The sequence below is a fragment of the Eupeodes corollae genome, chromosome 1 (genome assembly GCF_945859685.1).
Source record: "Eupeodes corollae chromosome 1, idEupCoro1.1, whole genome shotgun sequence".
Taxonomy (NCBI): Eukaryota; Metazoa; Arthropoda; class Insecta; order Diptera; family Syrphidae; genus Eupeodes; species Eupeodes corollae.
Genome location: NC_079147.1, coordinates 71,355,898 through 71,375,287, shown reverse-complemented (window position 1 = coordinate 71,375,287; position 19,390 = coordinate 71,355,898). Strand labels below are relative to the sequence as shown.

The following is a 19,390-nucleotide window of genomic DNA, read 5'->3' as shown; positions in this document are numbered from 1 at the left end:
CTGAATAACTATAAACATAGAAAATGCTGTGTTCAAGTAATTATTATCGCAGCCAAATTTCATAATTAATTTTGTTGGTGTATAAAACAGCTGAAAGACTAATTCATGACAAATAAATGTTACGTTAACACTAAGTTCCACAAAATATCGATTGATAACGCAATTACAGAAGATATGGATATTTTATATTAATATTCCCCGTAAACTGTAGACCTTTATTATTTCCACCTATTATAATTAATTCGATGTTAAATAATTCAATGCAGTATATTGTAGATAAAACAGCAGTTAAGTTATGTTAAGGTATTACTATTGAAATAAACATAACATACATTTATAAAAAACATGTACTTGTTCATAACAAATAAAGTCTAGTCTAAAAAACCTTAACCTTGTTATACACTCTTTCTGAACACATCTTTTCTGGTTTTGGTTGTTAATGCCATCTATCTGTAACTCAAAGAAAGAGAAAAGAAAATCAAATTCACCACAATCTTCCGTTTTAACGTTTACCGTAATTCATTGACAAACGAAAATTGTTTGCTAGAATTAATTTGTGAAAACCAGAGAGAGAAAGAAATATCAAATGTCTCGATTCTCTCTGCTCTTCGAGGTGAAAACATGTATACACCGATACGAATTCAACACGCTATAAAAAATGAGAGTAAGAGGTTCCAAAGGGACGGAGACGAGGAAATTTGGCTCTCTCATTTAGTTTTTTCTCTCTGCTGTTAGGGCTCAAACTGCGAAACAATAAAGAAATATTGCTGAGTGTATTGGACCTTGATAGCGAATAATCCGAGATCTTTATGCAGATAACACAATTCTACTCGAGGCAATCATGACGCACGGCCATGAGGTGTTGCCACTTTCAAAAAACAAAGTGTTTGGATTACACAGTACTCATTTTGGATATTTTCAAACGTTTTTTAAGTATGGTATTGATCATCTGTCAAAACTACGAGTGTGAAACAGCTGTCACTGTCAAAATGACTTACGATTTAAAACGAAACTAAACGGTGATTTTTTAAGAGCTTGAGAACTTTAAAAAAAAAAAAACGCATAAAATTTGCAAAATCTCATCGATTCTTTTTTTGAAACGTTAGATTGGTCCATGACATTTACTTTTTGAAGATAATTTCATTTAAATGTTGACCGCGGCTGCGACTTAAGATGTCCATTCGGAAAGTCCAATTTTGGGTAACTTTTTCGAGCATTTCGGCCGCAATAGCCCGAATTTCTTCGGAAATGTAGTCTTCCAAAGCTGGAATAGTTGCTGGCTTATTTGTGTAGACTTTAGACTTGACGTAGCCCCACAAAAAATAGTCTAAAGGCGTCAAATCACATGATCTTGGTGGCCAACTTACCGGTCCATTCCTTGAGATGAATTGTTCTCCGAAGTTTTCCCTCAAAATGGCCATAGAATCGCGAGCTGTGTGGCATGTAGCGCCATCTTGTTGAAACCACATGTCAACCAAGTTCAGTTCTTCCATTTTTGGCAACAAAAAGTTTGTTAGCATTGAACGATAGCGATTGCCATTCACCGTAACGTTGCGTCCAACAGCATCTTTGAAAAAATACGGTCCAATGATTCCACCAGCGTACAAACCACACCAAACAGTGCATTTTTCGGGATGCATGGGCAGTTCTTGAACGGCTTCTGGTTGCTCTTCACTCCAAATGCGGCAATTTTGCTTATTTACGTAGCCATTCAACCAGAAATGAGCCTCATCGCTGAACAAAATTTTTCGATAAAAAAGCGGATTTTCTGCCAACTTTTCTAGGGCCAAAATTCGACGTTGTGGCAGATCGTTCGGCTTCAGTTCTTGCACGAGCTATATTTTATACGGTTTAACACCAAGATCTTTGCCTAAAATCTTCCATGTGGTCGAATAACACAAACCCAATTGCTGCGAACGGCGACGAATCGACATTTCACGCATTCGTGTGGTTGGTTTAATGTCCAATAAAGTAAACTGAGTGCGAAACTTGGTCACAATCGCATTAATTGTTTGCTCACTTGGTCGATTATGTAGACCATAAATCGGACGTAAAGCGCGAAACACATTTCGAACCGAACACTGATTTTGGTAATAAAATTCAATGATTTGCAAGCGTTGCTCGTTAGTAAGTCTATTCATGATGAAATGTCAAAGCATACTGAGCATCTTTCTCTTCGACACCATGTCTGAAATCCCGCGTGATCTGTCAAATACTAATGCATGAAAATCCTAACCTCAAAAAAATCACGTTCAGACGACCATATTTTTCTCGTATACCGTATACGGGATTTTATCGACTAGAGCAGTGGCAGCGAGTGTTAGGCTACGTTCAGACGGCGCTGCGACTATTCCATTCGATTTTTTCACGAATCGAATAGTCGCCGTCTGAACGTAGCATCACTCTCTGTGGGCGCATAGGCTTTTCGACAATAATATGCGGGTTGTTGGAGACAACGATGCGGAAATTTTGTGTTTGTTAACGATGCTTCCACCACGTCCAAAAACATGAATTTTCACCCAAAATCGTTGTCAAATTCATGCTGTTAGGGCTCAAACTGCTAAACAATAAAGAAAGGCTGGTCGTGACACTATCATTTGCTGAGATTAATGGACCTTGATAGTGAATAATACGAGATCTTTATGCAGATAACACAATTCTACTCGAGGCAATAATGACGCAGGGTGTTGCTATTTTCAAAAAAACAAAGTGTTTGGACTACACAGTACTCATTTTGGATATTTTCAAACGTTTTTTAAGTATGGTATTGATCATCTGTCAAAACTACGAGTGTGAAACAACTGTCACTGTCAAAATGACTTACGATTTAAAACGAAACTATAGGTGGCGCACCTTGTTTTTATTGCTCTTATGTTTGTTTCTCCAGGCAGATAATAATTAGTCACGAAAAGATGTTTGTCACATAACCCTTCGGGATTTGGCTTACAATTTTTAGTTATCTCGTTTCTTAACTTTCCTGACAAAAATGGAATGACCCTTTACTATTTTTACGTTGCTAGTAGAAACATAAATATATATTTTAATTTGAAATGTTTGCTCTTAAAATTCATTTACTTTGGTAACCTGTGAATATGTTTATCAAGTTAATATATCTACCGAATAGGCCATCTTTATTTTATAATTTTCAGGCACTCAAGGGGTTATAAGTACCCTTTGTATGTTTATTTTTTAACACAATGTGAGCGTTAGGAAAAAAGGGACAAACTCAAGAGGAGTGCAGTCTTAAAGTTCTGAACATCAAAATGGGAGGGAAAAACAGAGTTGGCCAAAGCATTCCACATTCTCGAAGTGCGGTTTAAGAAAGAATATCTACGCTTAAGGGTAAGCTAATGAGCATTCCTGGAAGTGCGAGTATCACGGCTGAATTGTTTAAGGGGTGTAATGCAACTGGCTAATTCGATAGAACATGAAAGACATGAAACATTGCGCCGTTGTTCGAGGGATGTACATTTTTTCATTACAGTTCTATCGCCTATCATTTTTAAAGACCTTTTTTGAACTCTTTCCAAGAGATTTATGTCCATAATCTGCATTTCACTTCTTTATTTTGAATTGGATTTTCGAACATACAAATGGATGTTCTGTATTTCGGTTTGTTCCATTTGTTAATCGCATTCAAATCACATTTTTTATTTCTGTGAATTGATCCTTGATAGCTTCCTTCTGCTAGGGATCGGAAAGTTGCATCAGGTTTTTAAATTGAAGGAATCGATGAAGGTTTTAGAAAAGGTTTTATTTCCTTTAGAACATATTAAAAAGCATCTTTGAATAATCTAAAATTAAAATGAAAGATTAAAAAGGGAAATCAAGAATTTACATTATTTATCAGAACGGTTCTTTATTATTTTTACACACTTTCATTGTGTCAGGTAAATCCAATATACATATGTATTTGATTTTTCTCTCAAAATTCGTCTTCTTATTTTGTATCTTAAATTCTGTTTCCTTTTTTCATTTCAAATTGCCAATAATATTGCATCCACCTTCAAAACAGCAAACATTTTTTAGAAACAAAATGAAACTGACAGTTCGAAGCAATTTCGAAGTTTTCGAAATCGACCGAATTGAAGAACATGCAATTTTATTTCACTTTCGATCGAAATTCGAAACATGGGCGTTAAACTTGTTTTTGGCAGGTTAATCTATTTCTGTCAAGTAATTGCAACATTAACGTTAGATTTTAACAAAATGAATTATTAACCGATAAATTGAGTTATGTACATTTCTTGCAAACAGATGTGATTTTTCCTTTTAATAACAATTCCCACAGAAAAAAATTAGTATTTTTCACATGCTTCGTTCAGAAATGTATTTTCTTCGAAATTAATTTTAAATTGTTTACCTAGAAGTTCAAAGATTCCATCTCTCCCTCCCGATAATCTTCTTACCTGCAATTCCCACAACATTTCCCCATATCGATGAACGAAGACGCGTGAACCTAAAACACACACGGAAGTTTCAACTTCAGTTGATTTACCCTGTGATGGAGTTTTGTTCTATAATTGGAACTCATTCCAGAAAAGTGAAATTCCAAAACGCAAAATAACACACAAAAGTATGAAGCTCCCCTTTTTTTTTAGTATACTTAAACAAAAATCCACCGTCTGACACCATCCCAAAAACGAAATCGATGACTTCTTGCATATGTTCGTCAATTTGACAGCTTACCCATCAGCCATCACGCATTGATCGACATACACCACACAGAATATGAATCCAATCGTCTCCTCGTGTAGATCACCATATGCACGCCACCGTCGATTCGAGTCTAATGTTTTTTTTAGAACTTTTTTAATGTGTTATTAGACTCCAAATGCATTCCTGAGGAAGCACACGACCAAAACAACAAATTTAGCCCATCAAAAATAGCGCAGTGTTTTTATTTTTTAAATTAAAAGTAGACGAAAACAACGGTTGTCCATTTATTGTTTTCCTTTGCTCTTTTTATCGTTTATATGATGGAACGGTTTCTCTTTACCATTTTCAGAATACAAATGTAAACATACATATATAAATATAACCCTCCCAAGCGAGCAAGCGACCAACGAAATCCCCCCCAATAGTAACTCTTACAACAACTATACTCCACTGGCACGTGACCAACTTCATAGAGTTCCTGTGTTTTTGGAGCAAACAAAGCTATAAACTCCCTTTCCTGTTGATTGGCATTAACCAAACAGGAACTATAAATGAAAATTAAATATAATTATTATTCTTGTTACTATACTTTCATATGGATGATGGGTTCTTGATGTGCTTTGTGCCTTAGGGTAAACTTGTAGGTAATGCAGTTTGCATTGCATTATGTGAATGGCCATATTGATTGCTTAACGTTAACCGGAAACTACAGTTGACAATTATTACGGTAACTCACGTCACCGTCCGTCGTCGTCGTTGTTGTCAATGCTGCCCTCTGTGTTTATTTTCTTTTTCTTTCTGTTGGATTACTGACCTCCCTTTCCAATTGAGTTGTGTTTTTGATATATTTTTAAACAAAAAGAAAACAATATCTTCAAAATTTATTACTCCCTCAATAATGTTTTGAAAATTATCTCATAAATTTGAAAACAAAAGATGACAAGCCACCCGACGCGACGTGGCGGCGCGGCGGCTAACATTGAATGTGCTTCACGTCATAATAAATGAAACCATTCAGTGCGGCTTAACTCTCACTTTCGTGTCACATATCCATATCCTTGTAATTGCCACCGTTAAGCGTCCATTTGCAATAACTTATAAAATGATTTCGTTTTTGAACCTGAGACACTTGTTGTTGTTATCGTTATTGTTATTGTTGCATTTGCATTAGCGGCATTAGCATCAGTCAGGTTACTATATTATATTTTTTCTTTAAATTGAGAATACCGCTCACGTAGCTGCAGAAATGGCGCCATTGTTAATGGCGCGCGGTTGCCACTGAGAGTTATTACCACAATATTGTCGTGAAAAATTGTGAAATAAATGTGAATAAAGTTGTTTTTAAACGGAGCTTAAGTCTAGCTAATACGCTCTCAAATCACCCAGCTATTGTTTATTTTCGCTTTTTGCATTTTTATTTAAATTATATCAGAATTATTGACAGCAAAAAACCAACCTGCGTCTTCGTCGTCGGCGCAGTCGTTGTCGTCTTGATATTTCAGGCGAGCGATTCGTCAGGCGACTGACGACATGAAGACGACACGATATATAAAAGCAACACGCCACGCACGGCAAAGATAAGATACACGTTGTGATGTAATGAGTTATTTTTTGTTTCCAGTTCCAGCATTTTATAGATTTAACTTGAGGGTGGTGAATGATTGATTTAATGTTAAAGGAGGGGTTGCATGTAGCTAACTTAAAGTTTTAGATATACAAATCGTTGAAAGCTATAATATAATGTAATAGATGCACATTCTAGAGACTCTCAAAAAGATGAATGTGATTCCTTGCTTGATTGAGAGCTGGCGTCAGTTTGACATTAGGGAAAACTTCTACGGACCAACGACGCGACGTGACGGATGAATCTACACATAAAAGCTATGTGGTAATGTTTTTTTTTTCTTTTATAAATATAGGAATGCCTTGCCTTTTTGTATGTTATAAGGTGTCGAGTGATTATAATTGTTCTTACAAATAAGTAATAATAAATGAGCTGCCTGACAACAACAACAACAACAAGCATTGAGGATATTGTTTTTTTCTTGTTTGTACTTGGATCAGCCAGAAGTTTCAATCAATAGTGTAATGGAATTTGACATTCCGATGACGTAAGGTAGACGAAATTGACAGAAGAAAATATTTGTGTTTTTAATGTTTGCATTTGGTTTCAAACTGAAGTTAACTATGTAAATCATTTGAGTTGGATTGACTTCATTATGTGTCTTTCTTTTTTCTGAAATATAAGCATTACAATAGTTTTATGTCAAAATATATACATATTGCGTAAGTTACAAAATGACACAACTGTTTTGTAATTGAAATACTTGTTCACAAGAAATTAGTTCGATTATATATCTATATAATTTTTCAAGTGTACAGAATAAGATAGGATAGCATTTCGATAGACGATATTGAAATTTTTGACAGATAAGATTTGTGTTAGTGTGTAAGGGCCTTAAATCTTTCTTGCGCATCTATCATATCACAAAGAGAGGACCCACACTGATAACTTCCCATCCCCTCTGTCGATTTGATTGTTAGTAGCATTTCTTAAAATCTTAAAAATTGGATGAATGAAATTAATTTGACAGATATCAAAAACGGATTTTTGGATTTTTATAAAAAAAACTACTGAATATCGAAAACAATATTTTCTGTGAAATAAAAACAGTTTGAAGACAATATTTTTAATTATTAAAAAGCTCTTTGAGTCGATAGTAAATTTTTACCAAGTTTTAGTTTTGTTTTTTTTTTGGTTTTTATTTTTTGTGAAAAAAGCGTCAATTAGATTTTTCTCAAAATTTTATGGAATGTTGACAACAATATTTTTTAAACGATAAAAGTAATTTGACGCCAATATCTCATATATTGAAAATAATATTTCTTATAACATAAAATTTGTTTGATGCCATTATCTCAAATTTTTAAAAAGATATTTGAGTCGAAAATTATTTTTTACCATCTTTTATTAATTTTTTTGTTTGGGTTTTTATTTTTGTCAAAAAACTGTCAATTCCATTTTTCTCAATTTCGAATATTGAAAACAATATTTTTTGTTAGTTAAAATTAGCTGGAAGCCATAATCTTAAATTTTTAAAAAGATATTTGAGTCGAAATTCAGTTTTTACAAACTTTGAGTAATGTTTTTTTATGATTTTATTTTTATAAAAAAAACTGTCATTTAGATGTTTTTCAAAATTTTATCAGATGTCAAAAGCATTATTCTTCGTTGCACAAAATTGTTTAAGAGATGAAATCGAATTTTAATCGTAAAATTTTCATCTTTCTAAAGATCTTTTATTTCGACTCTAGGGACCTTGAAACGTCGAGAAATGTCAAAGTTTTCAATTTGACAAATCAAACCCATTACAATAACTTCAAATGGAAAGTTAATAAATTTGAACTCACTCACTGAACACTTTCATTCAATCTATCAATGAAATCTTATTCCTTCTTTGAATTTCGGAAACGTCAGTTTGATTCGACTAGACCTTCTTAAGTTAAGATGGAGTTCACATTGACTGTGTGACAGGCATTATTTTGACGGTTCATCATTTTATCTTTAATCCCCTTGATACTAATATTAATTAGTATTCTATAAGCATATTGAGAATTAGGCTAAATGATGAAAAGTCAAAAGAGTACTAATTGAACACAGCCCAATATCATAGAAGATCAAAAAAAATATTAAATCTTTTAAATTTATTAATTGTTTCATTTGATTGTATGCAAAACTAATATCCGACATATCTGTAAATATAAGCTGTCAATTTTGACGTTTTTAGTTATCAAATTAAATCAAATAAAAAATGTCTTCTTTTTTTAACTGTCATTCTGACACCAACCAAAAATGACAACAGATTGTTATCTGTGGTTTGTTTTACAGGCTTATATTTAAAGATTGAGATTATGTATGAAACATCATATCGTGTAAATGACGCGAATTGTTCCAAGCATCAATTCTTTTGAGGTAATTTCCGACCATTTTTTGACACATATAAGGGGCGTCGTTTCAGCCAAAACTTGACGAATGTTGGTTTTTTAGAGATAAAGGTTTATCTGCATGAACAAACCATTTGAAGTTCTAAGAGGTCGTGAGTGGTCAGCTGGCTTAAGATGTTGTGTGAGCTGGACTTTATAGAGATGGGCATAGGTTTATATCCAAATACAAAATACACCATAATATGCCGTAAGACAGTCCTAATTTCTGAGAACGACGAGGAATCGACACATTCGGGTCTTCGGCAACACTTTCACTTACAGCAGCTACATTTTCATTGTTACGAACGAAACTATGATCCACAGGCCTTAAATATCTGTAACCAATCTAATCTCTTGAAATTTGTTCACAATTTTGACAATTGCTGGCGTAGTTTGACGTTTATGCAAACCATAATCTCCTCTTAAAGCACGAAATGTGGCTGTGGCAGAATCACCATTTTTGTAATGAGCTTCAACAATTTGTATGCGTTGTGAGATAGGTAGACGAAGCATTTTCGTAAATGTCAGACTTTCAAGTAAAAAGAAATGGTTTAACAACTTAGTTTGACAGATGTCGAATTCGTTATAATGATCAATTTCTTGAAAGCAAGAGTAGTCTTAGTGTTGTCATGTTAATATGAGATGAAAATCAACCTATCTAAGTAGACATTCTCCTAAATTTATAGAATTTGAATAAAGTAAAATGAAAATAGGTCTCCAAAATTCCTGACAAGATCTCACGCTCCATTTTTCTTCTTTTTGTCGATTTCTCCTTATTTTGTATTGCCCCTCTTTAGTTCTATATATTTAGCATTCTCAAGTATCCCCATATCGCGCGACGTGTTAAAGACTATGGAATCGTCGCATTAAAACCACCTTTAAGTATTATATCGGTTGATCAAACACATAATTTGATCTTGGCGGCATCGGTGATATGAGATCCTTAAAACAGCCGGCTTTCTTTTCATCGCGTTTTATTTGATTCATGAAAATATACAAACAATTCTCTCTTTTTCTATTCATTCAAAACTTCGAATCTTATCGTAAGCCTTAAAAGACCTAAAGACCAACAAACCAAAATCGTGATCACAATAAATTAATCTTAAAATTATTTAATTCTTCTGAAAAGATATCTTTCGTCCTTTAGAGACCCTTTATCTCTTTTGACCAAAAATTCATTTAGAATACATAACTAATTTCTTAAGCTTTTGTTTTGAATCTCTATAAAAAAAAGATCCTATCCACCTTTTTGAAATACACAAAAAGAAAAACACAATGTTTGCGGGGGTTAACTCAAACTTTGCATGCGCGCGTGCATTAACTTATTGACATTATGTCAACAAGTCACGTTTCTTTCTACGGGAAAAGTGTTTCCTTTTTTTTTCTTCTTCTTTATTCTTTTTTCCCCATTCAACTCAAACTGCTTATAAAATAAAAATTGTAAAAACTTTAATAGATGAAAAAAAATATATTATTAATTTAATCAAGTGTCAAGAGCTGGCTTCCTCTCGGTTTTCATAAAGCCATGCCATCCCTCTGAAGCCCCCTTTAGTATTGCTATTGTCCGCAGGTTGTATTTTGATCCGTTGTCAATCACGGACAATCCATATGTTGCATTTTTAATTTTTCCTTCAATTTTCTGTCGTTCTTCGTCATTTTCGGTCTTCATCGACCATTATTATTGTTTATTAATAAGAAAAACAGAAATAATAATAATTATTATTAGTTTTGCTTTTTGGAGGAAGGAGAATTAAAAACGTAAAACAACAACACACATCTTCAGGGCGAATGACAGAAGGGATAAATATAAAACAAAAATGCTACATGACAGAACTTATGGTTAGCATTGCCATAATTTAAAACTTTGACGTATTGTGTTGAGATTTTTTTTTTTATATACATTTATATTTTTCTTAACTCCTTTTTATATTTTTGTATTCTTTTGGTTCTCCATTACGTTGCTTATTTTGCATATTTGATAGGCTTTGAGGTAGTGATGTGTTTTTTTTTTATTTTCTATAATATATTTTCAACTCGTTCCTTTTTTGCAAGTCATACTGTGTATTGTATATAGTTGTTGGGCTTTGTGTCTATAGTCTATACTGTCTGTTCTGTCTCTTGGCCAGTGTTTTCTTGATGTTTTGCTACATGGCCAACAGATATCGAAATGATTGTCAAGTGGTTGGATCGTGTTTTCGAAGAATAATTTTGTAACGGACACTTAACAGTGGTAGAATATCGAAAACTGCAAATTGCTATTGATTGATAATTTTTCCAAGATATTTTTTGAAAAGTGCATTTCGTGATAGAAAATTTATAGTATTTTTAGCAGACGAGAAAAATATTGGAATCAGTGAAAAATGTTTGAAACAAACTAAATTGGTCCTTTTTAAGATGAAATAAGATTGTGGTGTGTGCTGTTAACTTGAAAAAACTCCAAAGTTTTGTGAAAATTTGGAATAATTTCCAGAAGTTCATAGATTTTTTAAACACATTTTTAAGACTTATAATGGAAATGAAAGAGTTTTGTTGCGGTGAGTCTTACAAAAAAAATTATTTAAACTGAAGTTGCAATAATCGGAAAATAAGAGAAAAACTTAAATGGCGCCCAGTTAAAGTTAAAAAGAACTGTTTAAGGGAAATCGAATACCTGGCAAAACTTTATTTTATGCTAAAAACCTTTGATTTATAAATTTAAATTAAGTGTAGAAGTGCTGGTAAATTTGTGTTTCTAAAATTGTACAAGTTTTGTTTTTCTGAAGCTTAAACAATGGTCAATTGTCAAATAAAGATATAAAGTCAAATTTGACAGTGAACTAGTTCACATCCACCAAAAATAAACGAATTCACATGTGGAATGAGTTAATTCATTTTAATTGATTAGAAAGTAGTAGATTAGTGATCAGATTTTCAGTTAAAAAACATTGCAGGTTTACACTTTGATGATTTTTTTAAAGTTTGTTTGTTAATTTAAAATAAAAGTTTTACATATTTCCTTTTTTTAGTGGAAGAAAAGAAAAGCAAAAGCGAATTGTCAAAAGACAAAGTGCAGCCTAAAAAACTTGGAAAAAGTCTCAAACTCTATTTTTTGACGTCTTTAAACACCCATTTTGCAGTAAAGTAAAAAAAATAAAACCCCTTTCTTAAACATTTCCCATATGCACCGGAAGTTAAATATCATCAGTAACTTTAAATTCACATGCTCAAATTTTTGCATAAATGCATTTCAAAGTATAAAAATTGAACATCAAAGAAAAGTTAGATGTACGAAAGGAAAACGCATTTTCTCGATTAAAAGAAATTCTCCTAGATAACTCAAACAATTGTTTACTTAATCTCGTCGCTCCAAATGTTTGAATACAAATAACATCCGGATTTTAAATATCAATGTGATTCACTTGGAAAATTGAATAAGCATTTCCGATATAATTTTTCAATTGTATACAAATCTTTATCTCATTAAAGATATAACAGTAATTTGCGATTTCAAACTAAATTTTGAAGATGAGTTTTAAGTTCTTCTTAATAGGCACGCCCAATTCCAAAATCCAGTGTATTGGCTCAAAGCAAATGCCCAAAACTTTTGACATTTTAAAAAACATAACTATTTGATCACAATAGGATAGTTCAAACAACTGTCACGCTTGTAGAACTGTCAAAGTTAAAGTTTATTAACAAACAATTTACAGTTGCTAAAGTTGAATAAACTTGACATTTTTCACTTTAACCTGCAACTAAACATTTAACATTTCTAAAATGTTATTAAAATGAAATAAAATACTGTATAAGAAAATGCTCCTTTGCATGCGTTCTCTTTTGGAAATCTGTCAATTCTAGTTACATTATTCAAGTCATCAAGCACATTCCAAAAGCCAAAGAAACACTTTTTGAAATCTGTTAATCGAAACTCCTCAATTCAAGTCATCAAACACATTCCAAAATCCAAATAATAAGTCTTGTTCGCAGTTTATAGACAAGTGACAGTAAGTTTTGACAATTCAAAATTTGAGACTGTTCGTTTTTTATATTGATCTTGTTTATTGAATGAAAACATAAAAGAAGTGACTAGGAATTTACATGACTAAGATTTTGGTTTGTCAGTTTGTAAGTCTAAAAAGTGGATAGATCTTAGAATGGGCAGATTCAGAAAACATAAGGGACTTCATTTGCAGTCAACTGCATTTCTTGAAAGTTAATTTTGACCAAGGCAACTAGTAAGTTTTTCAACTGTTATAAACTTCAAACTCATAATTTTACTTCGTTTACTTCTACCTTTAGTTGATCGTGAAAAAAAGCTACCAAAAAATAATTTTCTACAAAACACTCCCAGGGCAAGCTACAATACCATCTATACCTATAATTTTTTTATTAAAAAAATATCACTTATTCCTTTTCCAATTTAACAAAGATCCATAAAATATCAAATAGAATTGCTCAAAGAAATAATTAAATCATAAAGTCGAGTAGTAAAGTTCAGCTTTCGGTTAAATGGAAAAACATGATCAACTGTCATGGCGACATAAGTAGAGTTTGACTTGATAGTTACGGAGACTTTTCTTGACTAACTTTACACTAAAGCTGCTTTAATTGGAAGGTAACTTTTTGGGAGCTGACCAATCAGATGCTAGAAACTTGCCTTACTTTCAGTCCCTTATGTCGTCTGAACCATGCCCAATAGAATAGTCTTAACAGCTGTTACGCTTGTAGAGCTGTCAAAATTAAAGTAATTTACAATCACTTTTGTTGAATGAGCTTAATGATATTTTATATTTCTATAATATTATTCAACTGAAACATAATTGGCGTTTTTCTTTTTAGTTCAGAGCTGAGCACTGAGCAGAGTCTGAGCGAACAGAGTAGAGTTCTTAGCAGAGTGTGTTCAGAGAGTTCTGGTTTAATTATGAAACAACATGAGCACTAAACTGTCATGATTTCCTGTTAGAAGGCGTGTCAAAACTCCACTATCCAAGCCATCAGTCATATTCCAAAATCCAAAGATAAAATTTTGTTCGCATCTTAAAGACGAGTTAAAAATCCAGTTTTGACAAATCAAAATTTAGGACTGTTCGTTTATCGTGTTTATTGAGTGCGTTCTGTTGTAAATTCCAGAATATTACAAAATATTGTTGGTTGTGTAAACAAAATAAACAATTAAGTTCCTCGGAAGTAGAAACCAATAAGCCTCGCAATTAGATCAGCTGCTGATCTGGTTTGTCAGTTTGCAAGTCTTAAAAATGTAGTGATTTTACAATATTTTCACATCTGACAGTAGATGTCATTAAGGTGACATTGTCTATTCAACTTTTTATAAATTATCACAAAAATTTGAAGCTTCTAACAAAGGTGTTCACATTTTATTTAGTAAATCAAAATTGTCATACTCGGTCTTAGTTTACTGAAAAACTAATAGGATTATCTTGCTCTGAAGATATCGGGGGCAAAGCAACCCCAGTTTCCCCTATTTTAAGATCTTATTTGAATATAAAAAAGAAAACATTTAACATTTAAAGACCCATAATATAAGAAATGCATCATATTTTGATACTTCATCATTGATGTGTACAAATATGCAAAAATTGTTTACTTCTTAAATAGAAAACTCCATCCACATTAAAATAAACATAATTTCTATGGTAATCCATTTATAGCCCAATGAAAAAAGGCAACAATCATCGAATAAGCATTTCCGATATTATTTCGCAATGTTTAAAATTTCTAAAAGAAAACAAAGAAAAAGTAAAAAACGACGGTGTCCCCGTTTGCTGGTTTTTGAAATTTACCATTCCAAACACCCACCACCAACTGCTTGAAAGAAAAAAACCTTTAGAAAATCGAAGCGATCGCAAAAATAAAATTATAGGGAGTACTTGGCCTGCGCCTCGACTTATGGATCTGGATATACCCGGTCCTATCTTCAATCGATCCTCGATACTTGCTAAAAACAACACAACAACCAAAACTATAAACAAATTGGTTTATGTTAAAATTCAAATAAACAATAGACGTGATTTGAATAGAAAGTATCATCTCTACGATCATACAATATAAAATGTAGAGGCTCGTATTACAAGAAGAAAAACGTGCTCAGAGATGGCGTTGCGTATATGGAAACGTCAGATTCCGTGCGATTGTCGATGCAGGGTGAACTGTGAGCAGGTATACTAATGGCATGCTATAGAGGATTTAACAACTATTATTAAATTGCTTTTGCTTCTATGGTCTTTTGTTTTGATAGTTTCAGTGGATCCATTGGTTGGCAGGAAATTCAATTCATTGCTGCACTTCTATAGTCTGAACTTGTCCCTTCAACATTATGCATTATATTAACTTCCGGAGAAAATTATGAAAGTCATTATAGATTGATATAAAACAAATTATTACAATGAGGGAAGGATTTGAAAGAAAATGAAGAATCCTTTGTAGCTTCACATTTTTAGAAATGATAAAAGGAAGCACGAGCCGATTCTTTTTTTATGACGTTACGTCTTTGGAGACTGTTTGTTTTTATGTGTAAACACCACATAAGGGGGAGAACACATCCCTTTTATGTTTTAAAAAATAGGATTATTATAGTTATGGGGGAAAGGTATGACAGGAAATCCCACATATTATTTTACGGTCTCCATCAGATGCATAGCACGGTAGTTGACTTCTACAACTCTTTCCCTTTTCCCATTTAGATAACACGATTCAAGAGTTATGCTGCTGGCTGCAGTTGGTGGGTTGGGTACCTAGGTACTTGAAAAATAAGTCAAATCTAGAAGAAAGACACATCACAAATATAACTAAATCCTATTCAAGTGGTGGATTATGATTCTAAAATAAAACATGGGGTTTGTTTGTTTTGCTTTTCTCTCCACTACCCTATTCTTTTTGACATTTCTGTTGGCGACAGTAGCGCATCAGCGGTGGCGATTAAAGTATAGAAGTACTAAGTAGTTCGGTGAGGGTGCTGTAGATCTATTTGGTCTCGTCAAGTGCGTTCACTATGCGTTGCATATACATTATCACTTCAAATCATTGCTTTGTAAGTTTGAAATGATTATAATATGTAAGTACCTTTGAGTGCAGAGATGGAAACATTTATTTTGTCTATCTGATGATGCGCTCAACTTGACAGTTGCTGGTCTCTCACTCTCTCTTTTTTCTTCCCTTCCTCTATCTCTATCTTCACGATACAATATTATGATAACATTCAGAGTCTTTTTTATTTTGTTAAAATGATAACAACGTCGACGGACGGTCGCGGTCGGCGGCGACCGAGCGGTGACGATGGTGATGATCGGTGATGTCGTGGCTTGTCACCACTTAAGATTGAATTTATGCATTTTAAATTTTTGCTGGTGTAGATAATATATTTAAGTTCATATATACAAAATAAACATATTGTTGTATATAAATGAACGCGGAATTCCCATACCACTTAAAGATGATATAGTTTAAAAAAATTTCCAATTTAACTTTACTATCTGAGTGGGAAAATCTGACTTTTAAAGATTATATTTTTAATCTAGTCTATACTGGATCGAAAGTTTGAGTTGAAATGGCATAGAAGTAAAGCCTCAACTATAAAAGACTTAACCGAGCCTAAGCCAGCTTAAGGGGACGAACCAACCTTATATGTCATTAACCATAATAAACGTTCTGCTCAGTTTTGTTAAATTTCGCTAGCTTTCGCGCAATAACGCAAGGACCGTTTGGAGTCACATTACGTTCTTTTCCTTACGATTGTCAAACGAAACGTGAGGTCGAAGCTCCATTGTGATAGCGTGCATTGAATTCCCATGGCTGAACTCGTAAACGTCAGGTGAAGCAGAAGCTGAAGCTAGTTTGTGATTCAGCCATAAATGGCTCGAGCTTAAGCAAATGTCAAATTTGAAACTCATTACGTTTGACATTTGCTTAAGTTACTTGAATCCATTATAGTTACTTTTTGTTTTGACGATAACTTCTGACAACATTTCGTTCGGTTTTGACATTAGCTTACTTTCGGTTAAGTCTATTATAGATGGGGATTTTCAGTTTTGTTCTTAAATTAAGTTGATTGACGTTTCTTTATGGTTCTCCTAAAATGTTTTGTAAGTGTCAGATAGTTGAAAACTTACCAATAAATTGTAAGAAATGGGTTGATTTTTCAGCAAGAATGTGAACTTACGGCTCAATTTTCATCTCAGTGCTATGCAAGGTTATACATTTTGCGGTTTCAAAAGTAGACGTGTAGATCCTCACGCAAAATACTCCATAATATGGCATAAGTCCTAAATCCTGAGAAAAAATAAAATTGACATATTCGGGTCTTCCTTCAACACTTTGACTTCCATCAGCCATATTTTTAGTGGTACGAGCGAAACGCTGATGTATAGGCCAATATCGGTAACCTATCCACCTCTTCAAATATCTTCACAATTTTGCTAATTGCTTTCGTAGTTGGACGATTATGTAAACCATAAACGCAGCACGATATTTGGCTGTGGCAGAATTACCATTTTTGTAATAGGTTTTAACAATTTGTATGCGTTGTGAGATTGTTAAGCGATCCATTTTCGTAAATGTCAAACCTTAAACTGAAAAAGAAAATTGGTTTGACAACTTAGTTTGACAGATGTCGAATTCCAGTCCTTTACTTACAGTCACTAACAATAAAAGACAGAAAAAAGTGCATCTGACAGTTTTTTCAGTGTCAAAAATTTCAACCAACAATGCAAATCAAATTGACAGTCCTGTCAATAAATTGTTTTTGTACGCGTTTATTTAATACCTCACAATTTATTACCTTCGAATTATTGTTTCTCACAAACATTTTACCTCAATTAGTTGCAAGATCACTCCATTGTCAACTGGTGTTTACAATGTTTTAAGACAATGGTTGCGTTCAATTTCAGAACGATAAGATATCCGGATACCTTCAAGTGAAAAATAAATCCAAATGTATCTTATATGTGGGTATCTGAGAAAACAGCTGATTCAACGGCCTTATTTGAAGCAACTAGAAAATTGATTTCAATTTGTCATCTTTTTTGATAAAAATCCGTTGAATTATTAAAAATAGGCGTTGAAAATTTTACTTTACGATAATTTTAGCTTTCGAAATTTAAATGTTTGTCTGCTTTTTGTGAACAGCTGAAACTAGATATTTAAGTCGTTCAATTGGGATACCCTATTCAGGAACGCCAGCCATAAGCCTGAAAATAATTTGACATAAGAGTCAATGAAAACAATTGTCAAAGTTAGAATGTAGAATTTGACACATACATTTTCTTGTTATCATTTCAGTCAAATTAACTCTTCGACTTATTTTATTAAACATTTTGTTGAAATTTTTTTAAGTTGGTTTCAAAGTTATTTCATATCCATAAAATGTCAAATCATAAATTAAGCTTTGTAATTTAAGCTGTTATATATAAATGAGATGAGCTGTTAACCATAAATACCAATTGGCTGCGTTCAATCTCGTGTTGGATAGGGTATCTTGGATAGGTGGATTTTTAGATACCTTCTTAAAAGAGTTGGATAGCTGTGTTGAGAAAGCTTACAAAAAAATAAAACAACTTTCAGCTGTTCACAAAAAGCAATCAAAAATCACCTTCTAAAATTCGAAGGCAAATAGCTTCTTCATTGACATGAACATCCTCAAATAAAACTTCAACTTACATTTTGTATCTTTTTGTTTACCAACGAATAAAAAAGCTAAACCAATTTTCAAATTTCTTGAAATTCAACCATGTTTTGAATCAGCTGTTCTGTCAGATACCTACATACCCCAGAATTATTTGGATACCTTTGTATGCCTTTTTTGACATCTCAGCTGTTTTTAATCAGCTGTTATTTTACACGTAAAACACTATCAAAATGGTATCCAGATACCCTATCTCTCTGAGATTGAACGCAGCCATTATGTAAAAAACCAAATAGACGTTTGAAAACCAAAATGTTAACGAAACGTTATTTGATTTTACCCTTTAAATGTCAAACTATTTGACACATGAAACAGTGTTGCCAATTTAGTGGTAAAAAACAGACAAACTGCTTTAATATTAATAAATCTCCTGCACCGTTATCTCCCTGTTTTAACTGTAAAAACTCATTTAGGAACAATCAAAGTCCCTTAATATAGGTTTTCAACAATATTCCTCTATAAATCACCCACCAATAGTCTAGTTTATAATAATTTGATCACTGATCTGTTCATAAATTAAAACAAAATATAGACTTTAGCACCTGCTTACCTACTGCTAAGTTGATTTAGTGATTTCCTTTTTCTATAAACTAATCATTTATCCCTAGAATGAACGAAACAAAATTCCAATATTCATGTCGACAAAACATCAAATTCCAAGAAGCATTTTACAAGCTTTTTCGACATAAAACAAATCAAATGAAATATATTTTTAATCCATTTTTGGTCTCACATCCGACACACATGGACACCTCCTGGCGGCAATATCTAGCGTTGCCGCTGCATTTCGGTTCATTACTTTTCCTCATAGAACTCTATAATTTAAATGGATTCTTTATCGTTCTTTATTTCGTTCGTTAAGGTACTTCGAACTATCTATCCATCCCGAAAAGATTCGATTCTTTGCTGCTTCTCGGTATAAATGTAAATATCTTTCCCTAATGAAATCTAACACGCGTTTATTCTAATTTAATGAACGAATTTATATTTTTCCCTGAACTGATTTTAATTTAGTTGTTTTTTTAATTTTATTTTCTAAATCGAGATATCAGCAGCGCTTAAGAAGGGGCA

At 32.9% G+C, this 19,390-nt stretch overlaps 1 protein-coding gene across 3 annotated transcripts in view; it reads left to right on the top strand.

Annotated features, from left to right (window-relative positions):
* The window catches only part of LOC129954108 (phosphoinositide 3-kinase adapter protein 1), a 125,158-nt gene that overhangs the window by 78,646 nt on the left and 27,122 nt on the right, over window positions 1–19,390 (top strand). Inside the window, exon 1 of one of the 3 annotated variants that reach the window (XM_056067794.1) lies at window positions 10,790–11,177. The exons of the other annotated variants lie outside the window; for them this stretch is intronic. Within the exon in view, the coding sequence (XP_055923769.1) occupies window positions 11,153–11,177 (25 nt within the window). The 5' untranslated portion in view covers window positions 10,790–11,152. Of the gene's footprint in view, window positions 1–10,789; window positions 11,178–19,390 lie in introns of those variants that run through there. 3 annotated transcript variants of the gene reach the window in all.